This window comes from Gymnogyps californianus, chromosome 2 (assembly GCF_018139145.2).
Source record: "Gymnogyps californianus isolate 813 chromosome 2, ASM1813914v2, whole genome shotgun sequence".
Classification (NCBI taxonomy): Eukaryota; Metazoa; Chordata; class Aves; order Accipitriformes; family Cathartidae; genus Gymnogyps; species Gymnogyps californianus.
The window spans coordinates 141,906,596-141,929,949 of NC_059472.1; the positions used below are offsets into that span (position 1 = coordinate 141,906,596).

Here is a 23,354-nt window from a genome sequence, read left to right on the forward strand (position 1 = left end):
CCCAGCATGTGTAACCTGCTAATTTCCCAAGGCCAAAAAGGACGTTTCAGAAAAGCAAAATCATCTAGACTTGTAAAAACCTGCTCTTTTTTCTATGTGGGGTAGTAGAAGGAGGTTGATGGGGTTGCAAGAAATCCAATGTAAATGTTAGCTTCATTTCTGCTGTGGTTTCTGGATGTTATACAAATTTGCTGGCAAGAGAGAGGAAAAAGGATTGCAATTGCTTTGAAGTCTTGTAGCGTCATTCTGTACATGGTTGGTTATGGTGGGCTCCTGCTTTTACTTAACATGATCTGCAAAATGAAAATGTATGATCTCCAAAATCTTGATAGAAATAGCATATTAAATGCAATCTCTTGAATAAAAATGTTAAAAAGGGGATAAATAATTATGTTAATAGATTACACTGAGTAAATCATAAAAAAACTCAAATGGAATCAAAAGCTAAATCTAATAGCAGAAGCTATGAGATAAATGGGTGACGAAATGGTCTACAAAACTCCATGTTGTGTGAAGATTAAGACACTCACAGAAAAGCTTTATCTGTATGAATATAGGGAAGAGCTGTAAATTAAATATTATGTTTGGTAAAAGGATCTTGGAACCATTGTAGATATTCTCTGAAAATGTTTTCAGAGTTTACCAAAAAGTCAAATAGTATTTGGAATTATTAGGATACAGTTGAGAACAGAACAGAAAACATCACTATGTTAACAAGTAAATCTGTGGTATATCCACAGTGTACATTGTCTTGGTCACTTGATTTTCATAAAATTAGTCATTTTTGAAAAAAATACAGAAAATATCAGTTGAGTGATACAAAGTAGGATATTGTCTCTTTATATGGAAACTGAACATATTAAGATTCTTCAGTTTGGAATCAAAATAGCTGAGTGGTTCTGAAACAGATTGATAAAATCATTTTGATCTGAGTTTATGTGATTTGTGACTTACTTTAAATATTCCCCAGCTCATGAAAGCACTCTTGGAGTCCATGCAAATGTTACAATGCATGTGAAGTTTAAGCATATGCTTATGTTTTTTCCTCATTTGGGAAATAGAAATGCGTGGTTATACATTTCTGTAAGATATTTGTTTGATAGACTATAATACAGAAGAAGGGAAGAGGAATTATTTTCCTTACTTAAAAATAATTCATAAAAATTAAAAGCTGTTTAACAATTGAAATCAACACGCACTTCTATGTTGAGAGTTGTGCAGATAGGTAACATGGAGAAGAATTCTAAAGAAGGTCTTGGTTAATAAGAAGTTAGCCCATCTGCCAGAAATAAAAAAATTTCTGTCATTGCTAATAGAAACACCTTTTACTAACATGTTGTAAATGCTGCAAGTTATTGTTAGGGGATATTAATTAAAATAGGGCATGTAAAATCCAGAAAATATTTTTAATTCCTTTGATCTCTCTAATCAAATACAGTTTAGGTTAACTAATAGTCATCCTGTTTAGCTTCTTTGATGTTAATTTATTTTATTTCTTTGAAACTCACAGGGCCAGGCTGTGAAAGTATCCTGTGGTCATCAGCCTATATTTTTGAGCTGGATGGAAATCAGGCATCGAGGTCACCAGGGTGAAAATATTGCAGAGATTAACAGACAGTTAGCAGAGAAACTTGGCATTACAGATGGAGAACAGGTTTGAAATGCAATCTTTTTTTCTTATTTAAATAAAGAGTATATTGCAAGATACCTGAAAAGGTAATAATTTACAAATTAGCTATGACCTTCTTGTTTCATGTATTTAGACAGTTACTTCATTTATATCTGCTCATAAGAAAAGTTAATCGTCATGAAGTGTCTCAAACATGAAAAGATTTGCTCATTAAATCATTAACAATTGCCTAAATAATGTTAGGATAGGCTTGTGGGTAGGTGTTTGCAGGACTGGAGCCACTATCTGCAGTGCCATTAATTTTAGGAAAATACACTTTTAAGCAATTAAACAATTTTGGAATTATCTCATGAGAATATTTTGCCTGGAATTCCTGTTATTTTAAAGTAATTATTGACTTACTGCATATTTCTTCTTGTTTGACTTATTTGGGGTTCAAGTTTTCATCCCTTTTCTTCCCCCTTCACCGTATATCCCTGTGTGTCCTCTCTCTTTGAATGTGTATTTAAACTGGCCTCTTCCTTTTGGACACTGTGTTAAACTTCTTGTAAACGATTCTTTCATTGGACAGAAGTTGAAGGGATGCCCAAGAGGCAGGCAGAGCTTTCTGACATGGGACTATTAAAATCTCAACATCCAAGGGTTTTCTTTATATTAATAGGTAGAGATTTAATGAACAAGAATAGAAAAGCATTACTCTACACAATGTTATGGTGTAGTATATTCATATACGCCTATTCTCTCATATAGAAAATTTTATTCAGCATAATAAGACATCAAAGAATGTGGCTCAAAGCTGTGTATTATCTTACTTTGTTTACTTTTTTAGCATATTCTCTCTAGAAATGATGTATCTATTTGCAGAACTTTACAATTTACTAGTTCAGTGGCAAGGCAACTACCCTTTTTAGTTCTAGCAATTAATAGCCTTCAGCAGAAAAACAACTGACAAAAGAAACATAAGAAAACCTCACCCAACTGTTGCCTGGAAATAATCATCTGTACACTCAAATGAATACATGAATAATTAGGTGGTTTTGCCATTGTTTTGGATTCAGGAATTGCATGTTTGCTGTCTTTCATAATAATATGCTCTTCTATTTACCATGTTGGGGAAAAGATATTCCACTCAACTTTTGCTTCAAACTGAGGACCTAGAGGAATTTAAAATTGTTACTTTTATAAAAGCTGACCTGAAATAAATCTCTCTCAGAGGACAGGTAACTAGCTTTATGTAAAGAAAAATTTAATGAAGTTTATTTAAAAATGTATGACATGATATTGTTTGAAAATTGTTACTTTCTGTCAAATGGAACCTTTGGTAAAAATTGACTTTTGAAATATATGTTTAATGCTTTCTGAAAAGCCTAAGCCACAATAGCTTTTATCATTCCTCCTGATATACAGGACCTTAAAACTGTTCTGTGGAAGTGGGGCTGCTTCCTGTGAAACCATTCATAAAGGAGCTGATTTTGCTTTTGTATTGTACTTTTTCCTCATTTTTTTCAGCTGTTTCTGCCTCATCTGAATTTGTGCACAACTCAATGATTTTTTCAGCATTCTAAAGTCCAGAACATTTAAAAATAAAAATTAAAAAATGCAAAGATGATTATGTGATCAATATGCATTAAAAATTTATTGTTTGTTGTCAGCTGATAAAGCTCTTGATGCTTTTCACATTCACTTCCATTCATGGTTTGTTGAAGTCCCCAGGCATGCCCAATGCAATCCATTTCCAATCTGTTGAACATCCATCTTCTGCTTATGAATTACCTAGTGTCATTAAGAAGATGTATGTTCAAAGTAGTGAAAACGTATAATGAAGGAGATGTCAGTTTTCTAGTTGAATTAAAGATGGAGCTTTTATGTGTTTAAAAATAGGAAGTTAAGTGTTTTGAAATGATGTTACTTTTGCCAGGTATTTCTTGAACCCTGTTCCCACGTCTCCTCCTGTCAGCAAGTAGAAGTGGAACCACTCTCAGCAGATGATTGGGAAATTCTGGTAATAAAACCCTTTCCACTGTTCACGTCCTTTTCTTACAGATGACAGAGATTCTGACACAAGCAGTTTTTTGCACAATGCCCCATTCTTTTCAGGCCCTAAGGAAATACTAAATGTGGTGGGGTTTAATTGTATTTTATATTTCAAATGGTGTATTAGAAAGAGAAATAGAGTTTTTATCTTCAAACAAATGTTAAAAATGTATGCAGTATTTAATTTATAATGATATCACATTTCCCTAGGAACTGCACGCTTCCTCTCTTGAAAAACGTCTTCTTGACCAGATTCGAATAGTATTTCCAAAAGCCATCTTTCCTGTATGGGTTGAACAGCACACTTATGTTTACATCAAAATCGGTAAGCAACGGTGAAGGCTCTTGTGGCACCTTGAGTAAGCTGTTTTGCAAGAGTGGATGCATTCATTGCCCTGCTGTGTTCATACTCAGGTACACTTATGCCAGCAGCCTCCTATGGGAGATTAGAACCGTGCACGGAGCTTCTGATACGTCCCAAAACACGTGAACTTGAGGAAAATATCACCAGCACGCCTTCCACAGAAAGTGACATCTTGCTCAAAAGTTTTGTGAAAAATAACATGGAGCAAGAAGAAACAGTAAAGGATCCTTTTGCCAAACAACCTTACTTAAAGCCAGAAGTCCTTGAACAGAGTAAGGCTGATGCAAACATGACGTTTGGCTCAAATGTTCTCCCAAATATATGGAATTTCATAGGGAGCATTTTCTCTCATGCATCTGAGCAGAAACAAAAGACTTTGTGTGATAAAGATGAAATGAGCACCTTCAAAGACAAGCTGCTGAACTTAATTCACATGGATTCCATTTTTAGAGTATGTCAGTCCCAGCCTCCCAGCGTACAGAATGCATCCGCCACTCATGCATTTCTGAAATGCAATGCTATTCATGTTTTTCCGTGGAATTTAGAATTTGTTGATTTGGATCCAAATCCTGTAGTATCTTATGGGAAAATTAATGAGCTGCTTTCCCCAAGACAGCGTCATCAAGAAGCAAAGCAAAATCTGCCATTTGAAAAGCAAAAGCATTTGACTAGTACGCAAGACAAAAATCATTCTAACTCTAATAGCAGTCAAGCACCCAGTGAGGGATCTGTTGTTCAAATCGTTTGGAATGGATTTGAAGACCTAAAGAGTGTCATAGAGTATGGCCACAGTGGGGACGCCCTACATGTTGGAAGAGTTTGGGTCAGTTTGAGCACACTATCTTTTGGGCTTTTTATTGGATAATATTTTCTATTGGATAATTGTGGAACTGGCTAGTTAACGTGCAGTTTTGGGATACAGACTTTGTGTTAAGCTCTCAAGTATACTAGAATCAAATAATATTTACTAGAGCTGTGCTTTGCTAAGCTGTCTCATTCTGGACTACATTACTTACCATCATCGTCCAAGATGCACAGTGTACTCTGCATTTCTGCACCCTTAGTATTTTTTCACCAAATGGGGAATATTCTTCAGTGTTTCTGGAGGGAACACATGCTTTCTTCAAACTCTGTTGGTAGCCATTGTATTCATGAGAATGTGAAAGTTCCTACTTACAGACGTTCAGTACTGCGTAATGAGATTCTTTTCATCAGTTAGCACTTTGAAATGTGCTTTGGACTCTAGGTGTCATCAAACTGTAAAGTAATGGGATCACATATCCTAGTGCTACAAGATGTTTGCAATCCTTTTATATACTCTTTAAAATACATTTTAAAAAAATAACAAATAACTAGCTTTTATATAATTTAAACTATTTTAGTTTTTATATACTATTTTGCAAGGTGGCACAAGTCCTGGTGTGCAGACACTGACATTTCAGCTTGTTCTGATAGAACTACAGCCTGCTTCTGTTCTTTCTTTCCTGGAAGCACATGTAGGATCAACAAAAATAGATAAAATGCACTGCAAATCACCATTTGACTATTTTGACATAATAAACTTCTCACCATTCACTTATATTTTTGTTGAGAATGAAAGCAAGAGCCTGCAGTGGTCTTTACCACTAAATCTTTTGAGAGATGTAACAATTTTCCAAATGCTAGCAACCATAAAGTCTTTCAGACTTAATAAACATTTATGAGATGTTTTCAGGTTGGGTATATGTTTAAAATAACACAGAACATTTGAAAAGTAGTTTCCTTTTTAAAAGGGCAAACTGACTCGTACAACTTAAGGAGACTGGATTTTCTCTCTCTGTGGTGCAGATGTGCTTAGTTCTGATCTGTATAATGGCCTATTTGTATTTACCTGCCCATGTAAAATTAATTTTAATCAGCAAATGAAAGTAGAGTTGCTGTTCTTCTCCTAAACTAAGAATTCCTCCTAATTCTTCTTTTTCAACCTTCTGGTTTTTATTTAAAGAAGTTAGTAGATGGTCAGCTATAGTGAGCGCTTTAACCAACAGGATGAAAGGCAATTAAAGTGTGCATGAGAGAACAAGATTTGGATACCACCATCAATTTTATGGTTTCCTTCTTAATTCTCTTGCAGATTACAACCAATAAACAAATCAATGATCAAATGTAGAGGTTCTAGTAGTGATGAAGAAACTGATGTTGTATTATATATGCAATGTTATAACTGTTTTACTTTCTGATATTTCCTTTTTCTTTGCTTTGATTTTAAATATTTCAGATTCCAGATGGTCTGAGAAAAAAACTACGTATTGAAATACATTCAACGGTCCGAATTAAGTCAGTTGAATCTGTTCCTAAAATTCCTGTATCTCTTACACTGCAACCCAAACAGAACTTAGTGAGTTGACATTCTTGGTCACGTATTTGTTCGTATATTGGAAAACTGATAATGTTGCTCTGGTCAAGTTGGGGTTTTTTTATTTGTTTTCATTTGTTAGGTGATAGTTTGGAAGTTGTCTATGATGTATGACAATTCCAAAGGAATTTCTTTTTTTAATAATTCCTTGCTTTTTCTTTTTACAATGTAAGTTTAAATTAAGAAGATGCTATGATCTACTTAAACAAGGCTTATCTAGTAATACTATTTTGTATTTTGATCAATGATACTGTAAACATCAAGCCATTAAATTTTGTTTTGTACTTGGTAAATATTTCAAATAGTTTGGGATGCTATCCTTAACAATTTTCTATTTAATGGAACTGGCAGAGGTCACAGAGGGTGGAGGAAATAGAACTTCTGAATTTTGACTCCTAGTTTCCTGAAGCCATTACAGGAATGCTGTAATAGTACCTTTTAAATCACAGGGTCTTCCGTTATTCTCAAATTGTGAAAATTTCTGATGTCTTTCTTATTAAAAAGGATGTTGACATGAAGGAGAAATGGCATTGGTAGGGAAAAGATACATTTTCTGTTTAATTAGGTCTCAAACATAAACAAAATAGCAACAATAATCAGTAATAATTTTGCCTCAGACCCTTATCTGCAGTACCTAAATACTAGTTCAAACCTAGCAAATTTTAAGTGTATACATTTAAGCCTATAAAAACAAACACAAAAAAGAAAAAGAATCATATTGTTAAAGTGGAAATATCCATTTTAAGTCTTCTGGGAGAAGACATGCTTATACTCTTCAAACATTGCAGTGCTCAGTGGATTTCCTAAGAAAGACAATTGCAGTAAAATTATGATTTTTTTAATGTGCTGTTTAGTTTTTTACTTCCTTTTAATTGTTCTTTTCCTCATGCTAAAGATTTAATTTTCTAGAGTTATATCATTGAATCCCTCTGTTTTCCTGTGAGACATATCCAGTCTTCTGAGTGAGCATCTGTGACAGTAAGAGCATACTTAGTACAAGTTCTCACAGTCTGTCAGATGTAGCTCTGGAATGATGTATTTCTTCATACTGTACCGTATGCTTGTTTCTGTGTGACACTGGCCTGATTTTTTCCCATGTTAGCTGCCCCTCAAATCTTTAAATACAGCACTTCCCATAGTAGCAGGGCTTATGCAGGTTTGTTCTTTATCCCCGATATTCTAATTTGGTTTCTTACCTACAGAGGAATGGTTGAGCTGCATTGTTTTTTTTTTATATTGGAGTTAAAAGAAGTATTCTGGCAGTAATCTGCTAAAATCGTAAAAAGTAGTTATGTGTGCTTTTATATGTTTTAAATACAGATTTCTCCCTTTCCTTTTTAATTCAGTTGAAGTTTTTGTAGTTCTTGGAAAAAAACAGACAAATGCAGAAAGAAATATGACAGTAACTTTCATTTTCCTTTCTCTACACTGCTTCCATGATTTCGGTTGATTCCCCCTTTTTTAGACAGGAATTATGCTTCTCTGATTAGGAACTCAGCCAGGAGATGCGATCTAGACTCAATTTCTTTTCCTATTCCATTTATCTAGGTGATCTGGGGTAAGTCGTTTGGTCTCTTTGGCTGCCTGTTGAAGTTTGTTGGTGGTGCCCCTGACCGGGATGAGCCCAGGGCCCTTTGTATAGGAAGCAGGGTATACAGGGAAGAGAGGGGTGTAGTGAGCACCCAAAATAAGACACAGGTCAATATTGGTGCATAACTTGGGTGCTTTCAAACCCAGGAGCTGAGTAGTGCTCTTGGATCTGGCAATACAGATAAGTAAAACAAGAATAAAAGCTTTTCCTTGCCCTCACATCAGTGTTCCAAAGATAAAATCTTTAGAGGTCGTGGAAGATTCAACTGTTGCCGTAGCAAGGGCTAGACAGGTGCTTTCCATAGAGCAGTTGATAGAAATGGTGTTTGTTGGCAAAATGCTATTTCCTAAATAAATAAAACTCTTATATCTTCTTCCATCTCTCTTCTACCATAAGAGAAGCAAATGCCTCATGCCTAGGAAGAAAACAGTTTTACTTACTAACACCTTGGTTTATTTTATTTCCCTCTTTGTTTTTTCCTATTTAGCATAAAGATACACATGAAGATGATGTTAAATCTGCTTTCACTTCTTGGCTGCAGGAGTCCACTACTGATGATCACCCGTGGATAATGACAAGCACAGACTGTATACATCTGTCTGTTAAAGAAGGTAAGGATAATACTGTCCTGTGTTGTAGCTGTCTTAACTCTTCATTATGGAATTTACTTAAGCAATATGCCATTTAATCTCTGTATACACCATTTAACATAACAGATATCTCTTCACACTGAAACTAAGCATGAATTATGCTTTAATAATGATTAACCTTTTTTATTCTTTCACTTTGGATTACATTGTAGTAATTCAAGATACACTAATCTGTTTCATCTTGTGAGGAATAAAAACTGAATTTATTTGGAATTTTAATAGTTGTTCCTCGGGTTTTTACAGGAATGGAGGAGTTTGTCCTTAGTGTAGTGCATCCTGCGCCCATTGAAGAAAACAAGTCTGAGAATATTTTTTTACTGAGTCCCAGTTTGCTGCAAAAGACTAATATACAAGTAAATATCACATAGTATCAGGTATCAAGTAATTTAAATTGTTATATTTGGTTAAAAATATATTACATTTTATATATAACATATTTTGTTTTCCCTTTTTAAATAAATAATGTCAGTCTGTGCATTAAATTATATCTGCATTCTTTATATGTTATTGTATAGCCTGAGGCATTGGTGAGATTCTAGGCATGCCACACTTGTCACTGAATTTCATAGTCTATATCAAACTCTCAGAAAAATCAGTTAGAGCAGAGGAAAGTCAGTACTGTCCAAGTTTGAACATACTATCCTTATACTTGTTGTTTCCCTTGTTCTTTCCCTTAATACCTAAACCACTGTAAAATCACTTCACAGTGTATCTGGCAGGAAGAGTAGCTTGTTCTGACAAAGATGAGACATATTCCCCATTCAAACCTACCAAGATCACACTGCCTTCTCTTTTATATAGTTTCTGTGCCTTCTGTTCCTTCAGTCTTTACTTTCTCAGGAGAATAAATATTTCTATTTAATATTAGGATTATTGTTTCCATTAATAGTTCTGGTTGAACCAGTGCCCGTGACTCCAGGGTTATGGTTATAGGAGTGGGATAACATTTTTTCGTTTTTAAACTGATACAGTTAAACTTTAGCGGAGAATTAAGGTGTCCTCTTTTGACTGTTTAGAATAGAATTTTTCTGCAAAATTTAGGATTCCTGTTCAAAAAAAAGTAAAACGAGCTCTATTTCTACTGGTAGTAGAGAAGTACAAGAAGGCTTCTACAAATTGTGCTAGTGACTGGTACTAAGATGAAAGGGCAAAATGCATTTCTTAATAGCAGTGTCAGCATCCCCTACCAGCCTGTTCTTACTTGTGAACCTCTCTGTTAGCCCTGTTTGCCTGCCCAGCTTTCCATACTAGCTCCCCGGTGAACTAGACTGAAAAATTCATGCGGGTGAAAAAAGCCAGGTGTTTTGTCAGGTTACTTTTCACCCAGGTCAGACTCCTGATCTGATTCGCTATTCTGCCTCACAAATGCTCATGCCAGCACAACAGAGGAGGGCACAGGAGAAGGAACAAGTAGTTACAGGTAGGAAAAGAGATGATGGGCTGCATAGTCTGCTATAAACAGCACTTGGCCTAACGTCTAATCATAGATTGTTACATCGCTGTAAACACTGGATTGTATTTTAGGAATAGTTGTATCTATGCCATTTTACCAATGCATCTTTCTTTCAAGCACAATAAGCTTCAGGAAAGCATACATGCAACATCTTCTTTACACAATTCCAAAAATGGCTAGTCACTTCTATACCCTTCTTCTGTAGTTATATTTAATGTAAAGTACTGACTCTTTCCTTTGTTGTAGGTTCTTTTACATCCTCTAACTAGAAAAGCTGATGGTGACAGCCAGCCACCTATGTGTGATACAGACAGGAACCTTCCTTACCACAAGCTAAACGATTTAGGGTGAGACATTTTCATAGTAGAAAACATGGGAGGGAATGGGAATGGGAATTAAAAAAAAAAAGAATATCAGTGGAAATGCAGATTTTTTGAAAACTAAGCCAGATCTAAAAAACCTCTGCATCTTTTGGCTTGTGTCAGGTTCAGACCTTATCCTAGTATATGTAGATGGTTAATTTTGTCCTCTGAATAGTCTTACTTCAGTGACTAGAAAACTTCATGTGACTGAAGGTACTCACGTACTGAAAAGTTCACCATGTCTGACAGTAGGATGGGAGGTCTCAGAACTGCATAAGTTTCAGAAGAAATACCAATAGTTCAGTGGCTCTTGGTGTGCTTCTAAGTAGTATGAAACAGACCTCTACGTAGCAGTAAGGGATACTGCGGTGGTTTTAGCTGGGGTTTCCAAATGAAGCAAAACTTATGATATGTTGCAGTCTGTCTGTCAATCCTTTTCCCGCAGTAACTTAAACCTGTTTACTTGTTTGACTACATTTAATAGTATGGGACTCAAAGAAACTTAGTTCCTACAGGTTTTATCAGAATTGTCAGCTGAGGTGAGAAATGCAGAATCGTGTGTCCACTGGTAAAATGTGCAATGTAAGTTCAACAGCTACTTGGTTAACCTGCTAGGTGGCCAGTGGCAGAGGTGTAGTCTGGAGCTAGCCATAGGACTTGCTGGCTCTTTCCCAGCAAATAAATAAGTAATACGTAAAGCTGTGGTCATTAGTATAAGGGAAGACAGTGGTACCGTGTAGCAAACTTGAAGTAGGGATGGGGCAGAGGGGACGTGAGAGACTTGGAGTATTGTGGTAGTATGCTATCAGCATTGTGAAAGGCGACTGAGGATATTATTATTGAAGAGGGAATGAGAACTGATGTGGGGGTAGTGTGGTAGGAATGGGATGTGGTAGGGTAGGGATGTTAGAAACCAGGATTCATTTGTTCATTCGATTTCTCATGGAACAACACTTTTTGTTTAAAGTTGAAATACAAAACTGATAGCCTTGCTGTTTGTGGACCTGACAGGAACACTGTTGTGTCCAAAGTCACAAAGATTTAGGACCGGTGAAGGATAAGGATGCCTTCAAATGAACTATGTGTTGCTTTATTTCTGAAAAGGCTGAGAAGTTTTCTGACCCACGCATGCTCCATGTTTTACCAATTTGTTACATTCCTTAGTAGGTTGTTATTCAGACACTCAAATAGATGAAGCCCCAAAAGATGGTTAGCTCTTATCTTCTGAGACCTACCTCATGCTAGGATGGTGTACAATGACTAGGGGGTGTACCCTTCCATTGTGGGGGTGTTCTGCAACGTCTGTCTGTGTCCCCTGTGTCATCACTGCAGAATAAAGATGCTGTCTCTTCAGATTGAATTGTCTTTAGCTTTTTCTTGAAAAGGTAAAGTACATCACAATGTGTCAGCATTGAAACTTCACCATACTGCAAGCTGTTACTATTTACATCGTGTGTACTGATGCTGCCCTAGGCCATTTAATGTTTTATTTGCTCTGCAGAGGAGTGGACAAATTAGGAACATCTTCCTTTGAACACATAAGCCACAGTCTTCTGGGGCGTCCTTTATCTCAAAAGCTGGCTGCTATTGCTGTGGGACTGCGAAGCGGAGGGGTGCTTCTCACAGGAGGAAAGGTACACACTTCACTACTCTCTACTTGCAAACCCTCCCAGATTGTTTTCCGTAGTTACAAAACTGTATTCATTAGTTTTCCTTGATACCATGCGAATTCCAAAGAATTAAAGAACAAGCTGAAAAAAGAGCAGTTAACTGAACAGAGTTAATTCAGTAAAACATTATATTATATATAGGTATACACATTATATGCACACTTCATCAATATATATTCTTATTTCATGTATATCTATAATATAAGTTTTAAAGATTGCTACCAATGCAATTTCACTTTGCTCCCTTAAGGGATTAATCTACTTTGTGTTTATAGTATAATAAACACTTCTTGTCTCTGAAATATTTGAAAATAAGAATATAGTATTTTCTCCTGTGTTCTAACATAAAATGGCAGTGGAGTTGATACTCTTATTTTCCTGTTGCCTCTTACGGTGATCCATGTAATACCGTATTCCACTGAAACTAACAGATGTCTTAACACTGAACTCAGTGGAACCAGAACACTATCTGTAGTGGATTGTATCCACTCTGAATTTGTTTATACTTGTTTCACTCTAGGGCTTTGGTCTCTACCAAGTGATATAAAGATAGAATGCGTATATACTTTTGGTGAGGAATAAAACCAGTGTGCGTACAGCTTTCCCAGCTTATGAATTGGTGTATACTGTGACAAAGACTCCACAGAAGCAGAAGGAAATAGTTCTGTCAATTTACATTAGCTCACATTTATTTTTGTAGGGAAGTGGAAAGTCAACATTAGCAAAGGCCATCTGCAAAGAAGCATTCGATAGACTGGATGCTCATGTAGAAGTAATTGATTGTAAAGCTTTAAGAGGTATGATAATTTTTTTTTTTAATCTCAAATGTTTGCTGTATGATGAAGCAGCACAATTATGAAGTTGTTATATTTAGTCTGAATAATTTTTCTAGTATTATTACTGCTTTTGCAAGGATATTTTATGCCCCGCAATGAGCATCTTTAACAGTCTGATGAAAATATAGCTGCCGTAAGCTTATTTTGCACTTTTATCAATTTCTGTCCCATGTAACACCACCAAATTCAAACCACACTTGCCATGCTTATTTCTGATTGTTACAAAATAGGAAGAAGTTGCAAGTTGAAGTGTGTGTTTTTTCAGCTGTGCTAGCTAGAACAAATGTTACATTAACAAATCATAAGAGTTAAAGGATACCTGTATTACTCAGTGAAAGGATGACACAGGCACCAAAGAAGGATCGAACAACCAGCTGAAACCTGATTTATGATGACATATTTACTAACCTAGTGTATGTTGGCAATAGTCATCTAACACTCATGATTATAATGATGATGAGATGAATCCTTAGGTTTTGTGAGTTCAAAATAAGTATTTTGCACCAAAGATGGAAGAGGACAAAAAAAGCTTTTTTTACTCTTTCATTTACTGGCTTTCCTAAATAGTCTTTGTGCTACAGAGGCAGAGAATACGCAACTGTTTTCTTGCAGACCCCTTATATTGCATGGCTATACTCTGTTTGCTTAAGTCCCTACTAAGCTCCTTGCTCCAGAGAAAAAGGGAAAGATTGATAAAGAGCTAGGTCCTTCACTCTGAAAATGTCTTCTAATTGTGGGACTCTTTAGTAGCTAATTTAGAGTGCTGCTGATACTGCTCTGTTTTTAACTGTTTAGAAATTAGACCTGTAGGCTTCTATAGTGGTTAGTGAAAGATGATTAATCTCATTTTAGGACAGGTGGATCTTTCTAGTACTTTTTTGATAGAAGATGTGGACTCTTTTCTTTACTGGCTGTTGACTCCGGTTTAATCTTGGTACCTGGATTTATAGGAGTAAGTTAAGCTACATGAATCAAAACATTGAAGTATTACACGAGCAAGATGTAGTCAGTCTGATGATTTTTTTCCTGATATGTTTTGTCATTAAAATTGTATTTCTGTTTTAGGAAAAAGATTAGTAAACATAAGGAAAAATGTGGAAGAAGCTTTTTTAGAGGCAGCATGGAGACAACCATCCATTCTTTTGATGGATGATCTTGATCATATTGTTGGAGTACCTTCTACACCAGAGCATGAGAACAGCCCTGAAACCATTCAAAGCAATAGACTTGCTTATGGTAATACTGTGCTACCTGTGTCTGGATAAAAATATAATGCAACTTAGAATTTCTTGCACCTGAATTGTACTGTCCTACCTGGACAATTCTGTATCATTATTGCCTCTGGACCATGTGGTATTCCATGGCAGGGATTCACAAATTATGGTATGTAGACCGTTTGTAGACCATTTGTGGACCACTAGCTGAATCAAAATAGTCCACTCTGGAGCTTGGAGTAGTCACTGCCAATGGTACGTACACCACCGCTGCTGATGGTAATGCCTGTTGTAAGTACCACTGCCAGTGGCAGAGGCTTCTCAGTTCCTTTTTATATTGTTCATGCACTCAAATACGTTGCAATTGCTTACAAATTACAGATGCATCTTTAACTGATAATTATTGATAAGATCAGTATTATAATTGACATATCATTAAAATTGATCCTGTTTTCCATAATTATTATTTATAATTACAGAGATATATAAATTTGATACTTACTGATGTTTAGAACCAACTTCTTTCAGCTGAGTACTAACTTCTTTATCATCCTACTTGGTATACTTTTTAGAACTTCTCTTATTTGACAATGTAACAATCCACAGATTTTAAAAATAAGATTATCAATTGTAGTTTGACATCCTGTATATGGTTCCTTTTTATTCCCTAAAATCTACACAGTGGTAAGTTGCAAAATAAAATTAAATTTAAATGATCAAGATTAATATCTTTATTTTTTTAGCTGTATTTAACTCTGTTCATGTAAAATTAAAGCCATAGCAAAAAATATCTTCCATTTCTTAGTTCAGTTTGAGGGAGTTAGCATAATTTTTTATTAAATTACTTTTGAAGTTCAGAAAATCTTACTATCATTTCTTTTTTAAAAATGTGCACTTAAGTTACTTGCAGAATTGTTTGTGTTTCTTATTACTTTATTTACAAGTATAATGCATACAACAGAGGTTTAGAGTTTTAAAGACTATTCCTTGAAGATCTACCTTGCGTCCATAATTTCTTTGACTTTCATATATTATTTTTTCTGAGATTGTTTATTTTCTAGGCTTAGCATCTATTTTTATTCTTATAACTTTCCCTTTTTTGTTTGCATGGAGGGAATAATATTTCTAGAACAGTGATCATAGCGCACCAAAAAAATCCACGTTTAATATCCTGTGGTAGACATCATCAGTGATGTTACAAACTTAGCTTTTAAAGAGCACTTCTGATGGCATTTTTTTAATGGAATGTACTGTCCTAGAAAAAATAACTGTACATCTTTTATTTTTTTTAATTTAAAAAAAGCCTGTAAACATGGGAATAAAGCAAATATATAATAAGATGTTACATTTTGTGTGCACTAAGGCTGCTCTCCAGTACAGTAGAAATGTCTATTATGAAATGCAGAATCTTTTGTTATTTTGCAATTCATGGAGCAATGTCTTATGTGTTTAGTTTTGAAAGATCTGATAAAAGAAGTTATTTCCATGGGGAGTTTGATTGCATTAATTGCCACAAGTCAGTCTGAACATTCCCTACATCCTTCCCTGGTTTCAGCTCAAGGAACTCACATATTTCAGTGCTTCAAATGTATCCGATCTCCAGATCAGGTAAATTCAGGTAAAATGGTTAATATGTTGTTTGCCTTCCCTGCAGCCTCAAATACAGTACTGGAACAGCTGCAAAAATAGTAGGTTGCACCTGAAGATGAGAAAAAATCTGGAAATCTTAGAAGTTCTTTCATGATACTTAAATACCTCAGAACTTACATCTCTCATTATAAAGTTTTAAAAGAATGAAAGTAATCCAGTGAAAACTCCCAGTTGGCCCCATTCTCCTTATCTTCAGTGGCGAGAGCAGGTTGTATTCAGAGGACATTTCAGTTCAACGTAAAACAAGTCAGGTTGTCTAACATAGGTGAGATATGCATATCTCCTTGTTACCTGTAAGGAGATTCTAGAGGAGCAGCTTTGAAAAAACATTTAAGTCACTACGGTTAGATAAATGAGATTAAACCTAAGTGTGTTTTTTCACTGCTCAGAGGAATAAGTATGTCCCTAGAACATGTATGTTTAAAATGTTATTAAAACTAGATGTTAATTTTATAGGAAGGTTTTGGGTTGGTTTTCTATACTAATTATATCCCTCTACTTTTGAATATAGTCCATTTTGAAAACTAAAAAGGATAGAGGGAAGAATGAATAGTACAGCTTCATTGCAGGAGAAAGCTGACACTTTGTACCTGTGCATGCCCTAATGACATGACACAGACATGGCAACTAATTTGTATTTAACACGCGTTGTTCCTGCCTGCTTGTCTTCTGTCACAGGCTAGCAATTCAAAGCCACTGAGGAAGGGATTCTGTGTTACAGTGTAGCTTTCTCCCACTTCCTGCAAGTCTGCTTTTATCATTTTTGATACTAATACATGAATAAGGATGAGACATCACTGGAAAAGTCAAGATCTCAAAAGATACCAAATTATCTGATGTATTTTTATCTAATGCAATAGATTTAACCTCAAATATATTCTACTCATATTGGCAAAATGAAAGATGTTCCTTTTCCTGTGAAACAGAAAAAATGGGTGTAAAACAGTAGAATCTGGGGGGTGGAGGGTTGTTTCATTATTATTGTTGGATTTAAGATATCTGTGGCGAGGTAAACATTTAAAGTTATAAAACTGGTGAATTTATAGAAATTCACCTGAAGAACTGACTTTTGTTATATTTGTGCCTGGTCAGATTTTGTTATTTGAAGGTTTGGTGACATGTAAATATTTAAGGAAATTTTAGTAATTCGTATGGTTTTTACTTTTTGAATTTCTGAAATCCATATAAATAGTAAACTCAATATACACTTGCTGCACAATTCTATTTTTCAGAACCAAAGATGTGAAATGCTGTATTCCATAATAAAAAAGAAACTGAATTCTGATATAAAGAAGTTCTCTGATGTTGACCTCCAATGTATTGCAAAGGAAACGGAAGGTTTTGTTGCTAGAGATTTTACTATGCTGGTTGATCGTGCCATTCATGCCTGTGTTTCCAACCAGAATGCATTTCAAAATTGTGGTATGTTGACAAAAAAATCTGTTATTTCATAGTCTTACTTGTGTTATCCAGCATCTGTGGAGTAATACAGAAATAAAGAGCCAGGTTTTATGTTTTACATTTAAAATGTATTTAATTGTTACATATTGTGAGGAATTTGTTACTGGTAGGCTATGTGTTCTTTTTTTTTGTTCAGGATTTTTTTTTCTTTTTTTTTTTTTTAAGCAGAATTGAATCTGTCAACTGTGGATTTTCAGAAAGCTCTAAAAGATTTTACTCCATTAGCTCTGAGAAATGTCAACCTTCATAAACCTAAAGACATTGGCTGGGACAGGATTGGTGGCTTAAAAGATGTGAAGCAAATACTCATGGATACCATCATGTTACCTGCAAAGGTACCTAGTTCTTTTAAATTAGTTACTTGAATTTTGTACATAACGTTAGTAGGGGAAGAATGATTTTTAAGGTGTGACACGGTATTTGACGGAAAGACCACAGGTATGATTTTAAACTACTTTTGTAGCTTCCCAGTCTTCAGCTGTCTTCAGCTACTGGAAAACTCTTTCTCCTTCCCCTTCCCTCTTCCAAATACAAAGGGCAATGGCTTGTGCTTTTCTACAGATCAAATGTTGCTCTAGAATATTGCAGTCTTGCTAACATCATCTTTGCTACACTCTCTGTTGCAGGGTTTGTGATTAGGCTCTGTAAAGATAACATTTCCAGCTGTCTTCTGCAGTGCTTTTGCTAGAGGAGTATTCTCTTTTGGATGAATGCCAATCCATCCATTTCCCTTTATTTTACTTTTGGCCTTTCTGCCTTGCTTGAAACTTCCAGCATTGAGATGAGCCATCCATTTCAGTCTTCAGAGAAATGACTGAACACTTTTCTGTATAATGGACAGAATCTTTTACTGTATACTTATATAATTTGATCATATCAGTCAGTGATTAAAATAGGAATTTAGAAGTACCAATATGGACATTATAATGCTCTAGTGCATCCCTATTCTGTCCTGTTTCCTCTTGGTAGAAAATGCCACTTCTTTGTATTTTAAGTACCTATGAAGCCTAGGAACCCACTTCAGCCCCAAGTAAACTAACAACAGTCCAGATGAGCTCTTGTGATAATAATGTGGATAAAAGAAATTAGACACATTCTGTTTAGACAAAAATCAACACTAGTCAGTGATGTTACAGTACACTGCAGAATAATTACATATTTTAGAATATGTCTTGTTGAAACTCTTTTCCAGTATCCAGAATTATTTGCAAACCTGCCCATACGACAGAGATCAGGAGTCTTGCTGTATGGAGCACCTGGAACAGGAAAAACACTGTTAGCAGGAGTAGTTGCTCGAGAGAGTGGAATGAATTTCATCAGCATCAAGGTAGCAAGATTTTGAAGATTAATTGATTCATTTTATTAACTGAATTAAATAGCTTAACATAATACCTGTGAGTATGGGCTTGTGAGGGCAAAATACCAAAGTAAGAAACTCACATTTAAAATTTGGTATGTCTCTGGATATCCCACCATCTGACTTCTGGAACTTCACAGTTTTATTACTGAGATTTTTTTTGTATAATTATACATTAGGCAGAATTATAAAATTTAATTAGATGTCCTTAGTTTACCATTTTTTATAAAAAGATCCTGGATTTTGGTTCCACTGGGCAATGAAGTTGAGCAATGCATTTTAAACATAGTTTCAAAATACACTGTAAGACGTTGCCTTGTGATACTGTAACACATGTTCTGTTAGAGTAGAAAAATGGAAATTATGACTTTAAAATAAGTTAGAATGCTTCAAAGATTCTTTTGGCTTATCTAGACCCCTCAGCTCTTCTGTTAAGAGATGCCACTCTGTCGGCTACAAGAAAATTCACTCTAGTATATAAAATCTATGCTGATGTTGAATTGCACATTAAAACTAAGAAACATATCATGAATGTTCTTTTCTGATTTTTTTTAGGGACCAGAGCTGCTCAGCAAATACATTGGAGCAAGTGAGCAAGCAGTTCGAGATATCTTTAACAGGTTGGCTTCGTAAAGATTTGTGATGTTATCAATGAATTTTATTGGTTGAAGTTCCAAGAAATAATTTTGTTGTCCTAGGAGAGACATGGCATCAGATAACAAAACCATCTGAAATAATCAGTTGTGCCAAACCAGATGTTCAGACCTTGGCAAGTTCAGCTTGACCATCGTTATTTAAGAACTGAGCATTTCAGCTCAGATCAGGAGTGCGCTTTTGAAGCTGAACTCCCAGTTCTCTCCATTTACAGTGTGTTGGTTCACATCACAGAACTGTCTTGGAAAACACATGCTGAATTCCTTTCAGATGATTCCAGGAGACAGTCCAGTGTGCTCCAACTAGTAATGAACACTCGGTACATAGGATCATACTAGACTTGGTATTGAGGTCCTTGGTGCCAGTTGTTTTGTTTTTACAAATCTGCCCTTACTGACCCGCAATGCTCACTAGTGTAAACATACCCTACATAGCCTTTGCTTCTCTTGTAGTTTACATTGTAGGCAGTCTTTGTGTTAGATGTACATAAGCCAAGACGTGATCTGCAGTGATTGGAGTTTAGAGCTTTCAGGTATATTAACACGACAGTTGAGTACTTCAGAAATTGTAAAGTGAGTGCAAGGTATGTCATCAAAATGAGCAGTGATTCCATAGCAGTCCAATTCTTCAGAACCTCTTAATTTCTACAGAAAACAGATTTTCTATTCTCTCATTGAAGATAACTGTTCTCTGAAGTAAAAAGCAATTACCTTTAATATTTCTAAGCAGTTTTACCTGTGACCCAAACTTAAACAGAATTTAAGTATTGCCTTTTTTTTTTTTTTCCTTTTAGAGCTCAGGCAGCTAAGCCTTGTATCGTTTTCTTTGATGAGTTTGATTCTATTGCTCCTCGCCGAGGTCATGACAACACAGGAGTTACCGACCGAGTGGTTAACCAACTGTTGACTCAGTTAGATGGTGTGGAAGGCTTACAAGGTAATAATTCACCTGTGTGCTCCTTTTTATGCAAAAGTATAGCAGATGTTAATGATATTTTTCTGCACTTTCCTAAGGGGTTTATGTGCTAGCTGCTACTAGTCGCCCAGATTTGATTGACCCTGCTTTGTTAAGGCCAGGTCGACTGGATAAGTGCCTGTACTGTCCACCTCCTGATCAGGTGAGGAAACAAAACATTTTACATGAGAGGCAAGGAAAAAAAAAATCAAATTAATGGGCTTTATTCTCCTTTTCTTTGTATTTAGTGTCATTTCAAACCTGGACAAAGTGGACTTGATTGCCCAGCTCCAGTTACACAACAGTATAAATTCACTGATTTTAGTGTCAATGTGTTCACATAAAACTGGGGAAAGACAAGGCTGTTTACCAGTCTTCAGGATTAAATCATGTTCCTGTGGATATAGCTGATTTAAAAATAAATAAATAAATAAATAAAGAAACTAGTCTGCAGAAAGAAATTGGATGCAGGGTAGTGTTTATCATGTTCTGCATCTTTCTGTGAATTACGAGACCAGTGGATCTGCCATTTGCTTGAAGTAATGAACCATAGCCATTCCCAACCCAACTCTTGAATTATCTGAAGTTTTCAGAGCAGTTTTATTCCGAGTTCAATTGATCCCACTCTTCTTTACTCACATTTAATTTGGAATGTTCAAGCTTTTTTTTGAAGTCAGATGTGTCACTAGTTAGGAAAGGAATGTTTCCCATTGATTTTAGTGGGTTTTGGATGAGGCCTTTGAGGGTGTATAATGTGTGTCTTTGATTCCCCATTCTATGAGAAAAAATTAGTGCTGCTCACTTTCAGATTAGTTGGCACATTGAACAAATACCATGTCATTTCATTCTGAAACACACATGAAGATGATCCTGTGCCTTAAGAACACAGATATACTTTTTTTTTTTTTTTGTAAACTTCTGGTTTAGAATATGATCATTCAGGTAAACAGAAGTTTTTCACTTTTGTCATACTTCTCTTTGCAAAAGGATATATGAGTAGCAGAGTTCAACTTCATATTTTTATATATTTCATATATAAAAATCCCAGATATTAACTGGATATTTAGAGAAATATATTTCTCTGTATAGTGTGTTTGGTACAGTTTCTCTTAGACTCCTCAAGAATATGTAACAAAATGTATGCCTATATTTTAAAGATTGATTACTGTACAGTATGTCCTATATGTACCATTATTAGGGTAGTATCTTCTTTAAAAAAGATCCTTTCTTCCTCAGATACGAAGTTGCTTGTGACAGGGCCAAAGCACTACCTAGCAATCAGGACAAGGAAAATAACAGGTTGCTTTACTGACATTTTATTTTTCTCCCTTTTTACAGAATTCACGCTATGAAATCTTAAAAGCTCTCAGTCATTCCCTGTCCTTGGCAAACGATGTGGACTTTCAGGATTTGGCAGCAAAAACAGAACGGTTCACAGGGGCTGACCTAAAAGCTTTATTGTACAATGCCCAATTAGAGGCAATCCATACTAATTTAGGTTCAGGTTTAACACAGGTAAATAAAACTGATATAAAAGAAGGCTCTGCTCTTTTTATTTTGATGTTGATATGTTTGAAAGGGTTAATTTTGTCCATGTTTTTTTAGCAAAATTATGTTTAATAAGATTTAGTTTTCCTATATTTGTATACAGAGGATTAAAATCTTAATTTGTTTGCAGAAAAATGCAAGAATAATGTAACAAATTAGTTTACTTCTTAAACACAAGGTTTTTTTCATTTTATGATAAGTGTTTAATGTTAAATAGATTTAGGTAAGCCAAATCTGTTTATCATTGTTATGAGGAATGACTGACAGATCAATAGGAGGGATCCCACTCAGTTTCTTAGGAGCAGCTAGCAGATTTAGTTTTGAGGTGGCACATTTTGGATGATGGAGGAAGCAAGGAATTGGTGGGTTTTGTGGAGTTGTTCCAACAGATTGAGTGTGATCTGAGGTCAGGAGAGAAGTGGAAAGAGGATGGTGATACCTGAAGTGGCCTGGTCTGGCTCATCTTCCAGGCACCAGCTAATACTTGCACTTCCAAGGTGAAGTCACTTCTTATGTGACTGACAGATCCTTTCCTCTTTTAGCCTCTATTCAGCCACCTCTTCTCACATTTTTAATGCCTGTCTTCTGGTTCTAGCTGGAAAGGGGCAGGCATGGCTTCCACTACTTGGAGGTCAAAGGGAAGGGTTGGGTCAGGGGTGCAAAAGCAAGGAGACCTCTTGGGTTCTTTTTGCCCCAGCTGTTACCAAGGGATGGGGCTCTGAGGATGCAACTCTTAGTATTGGGAGGGATCTCCAGCATATCTTCCCTAACAATCCCTTCACTTGTAGCATCAGTAAGTAAGTAGTTGTAAGGATACCTGATGATTATCTGTCATTAGAGGAGGCCATTGTCTAAGGCAGTGATCTCCAGAGTGGTGTGCACCCACTCCAGGTGGTGCACAAGACAGTCCACTGAGGTGCAGGAAGAAGATATTAGAACTTCAGTAGTACATGTGTATAAATTACAAGTAAATAAATATGCATATATTTGATGGAGTGTGCTCAGAAATTTTTTACTGATAGGGGTGTACAATCAAAAAGGTTTGCAGACACCAGTCTAAAGCAACAGCTGTGATTTCCACATCAGTACTTAAAAAGTGTTGACTATGACTAAAGATGAGTACAGCAGTTAGGCACTGTAAAAGTAGACTCACCACAATCTCCTAGAGCACTTTACACAAGATACTAAATTGCCTGGAGGGAATGGTTGAGACAGAAGTGAGACAGTGCTACAACAGAAAATGTACATTAAGTTTCCCAACACTTGCTGTTACTGAGTGAATGAAGCAGTTCAAAGCAAACAAAACCTTAAGATTATCTCCTCAAATTATTTTTCTAGCGTGAAGACAGAAAGTTCTGCTTAAAGGCATTGGATTTTCTTAGCAAAATATTTGGAAATGTACTCCCAGAGAAAGACAGATTACTAGAATCAAATATAAATCGGTACTTTCATTTGCACTGTATATGAAATTTTTTAATGTATTTCAGATTGCAATTAGTTATGAGTTAACACTTCTAATGTTCTGTTCTTT

General features: G+C 35.6%; 1 protein-coding gene across 3 annotated transcripts in view; it reads left to right on the forward strand.

The window, feature by feature from the left end:
* Positions 1 to 23,354, forward strand: part of PEX1 (peroxisomal biogenesis factor 1) — a 34,975-nt gene that overhangs the window by 1,063 nt on the left and 10,558 nt on the right. The window contains exons 2-20 of one of the 3 annotated variants that reach the window (XM_050891043.1): positions 1,511 to 1,654; positions 3,549 to 3,632; positions 3,875 to 3,989; positions 4,079 to 4,851; positions 6,286 to 6,405; positions 8,502 to 8,625; positions 8,908 to 9,017; positions 10,364 to 10,464; positions 11,981 to 12,113; positions 12,850 to 12,946; positions 14,051 to 14,221; positions 15,653 to 15,807; positions 17,082 to 17,271; positions 17,479 to 17,645; positions 18,503 to 18,637; positions 19,223 to 19,287; positions 20,115 to 20,257; positions 20,335 to 20,438; positions 21,614 to 21,790. In XM_050891043.1, coding sequence (XP_050747000.1) covers positions 1,511 to 1,654; positions 3,549 to 3,632; positions 3,875 to 3,989; positions 4,079 to 4,851; positions 6,286 to 6,405; positions 8,502 to 8,625; positions 8,908 to 9,017; positions 10,364 to 10,464; positions 11,981 to 12,113; positions 12,850 to 12,946; positions 14,051 to 14,221; positions 15,653 to 15,807; positions 17,082 to 17,271; positions 17,479 to 17,645; positions 18,503 to 18,637; positions 19,223 to 19,287; positions 20,115 to 20,257; positions 20,335 to 20,438; positions 21,614 to 21,790 — 3,108 coding nt within the window. Of the gene's footprint in view, positions 1 to 1,510; positions 1,655 to 3,548; positions 3,633 to 3,874; positions 3,990 to 4,078; positions 4,852 to 6,285; positions 6,406 to 8,501; positions 8,626 to 8,907; positions 9,018 to 10,363; positions 10,465 to 11,980; positions 12,114 to 12,849; positions 12,947 to 14,050; positions 14,222 to 15,652; positions 15,808 to 17,081; positions 17,272 to 17,475; positions 17,646 to 18,502; positions 18,638 to 19,222; positions 19,288 to 20,114; positions 20,258 to 20,334; positions 20,439 to 21,613; positions 21,791 to 23,354 lie in introns of all 3 variants that reach the window. The other 2 variants (XM_050891044.1, XM_050891045.1) reach the window with 2 other exon arrangements.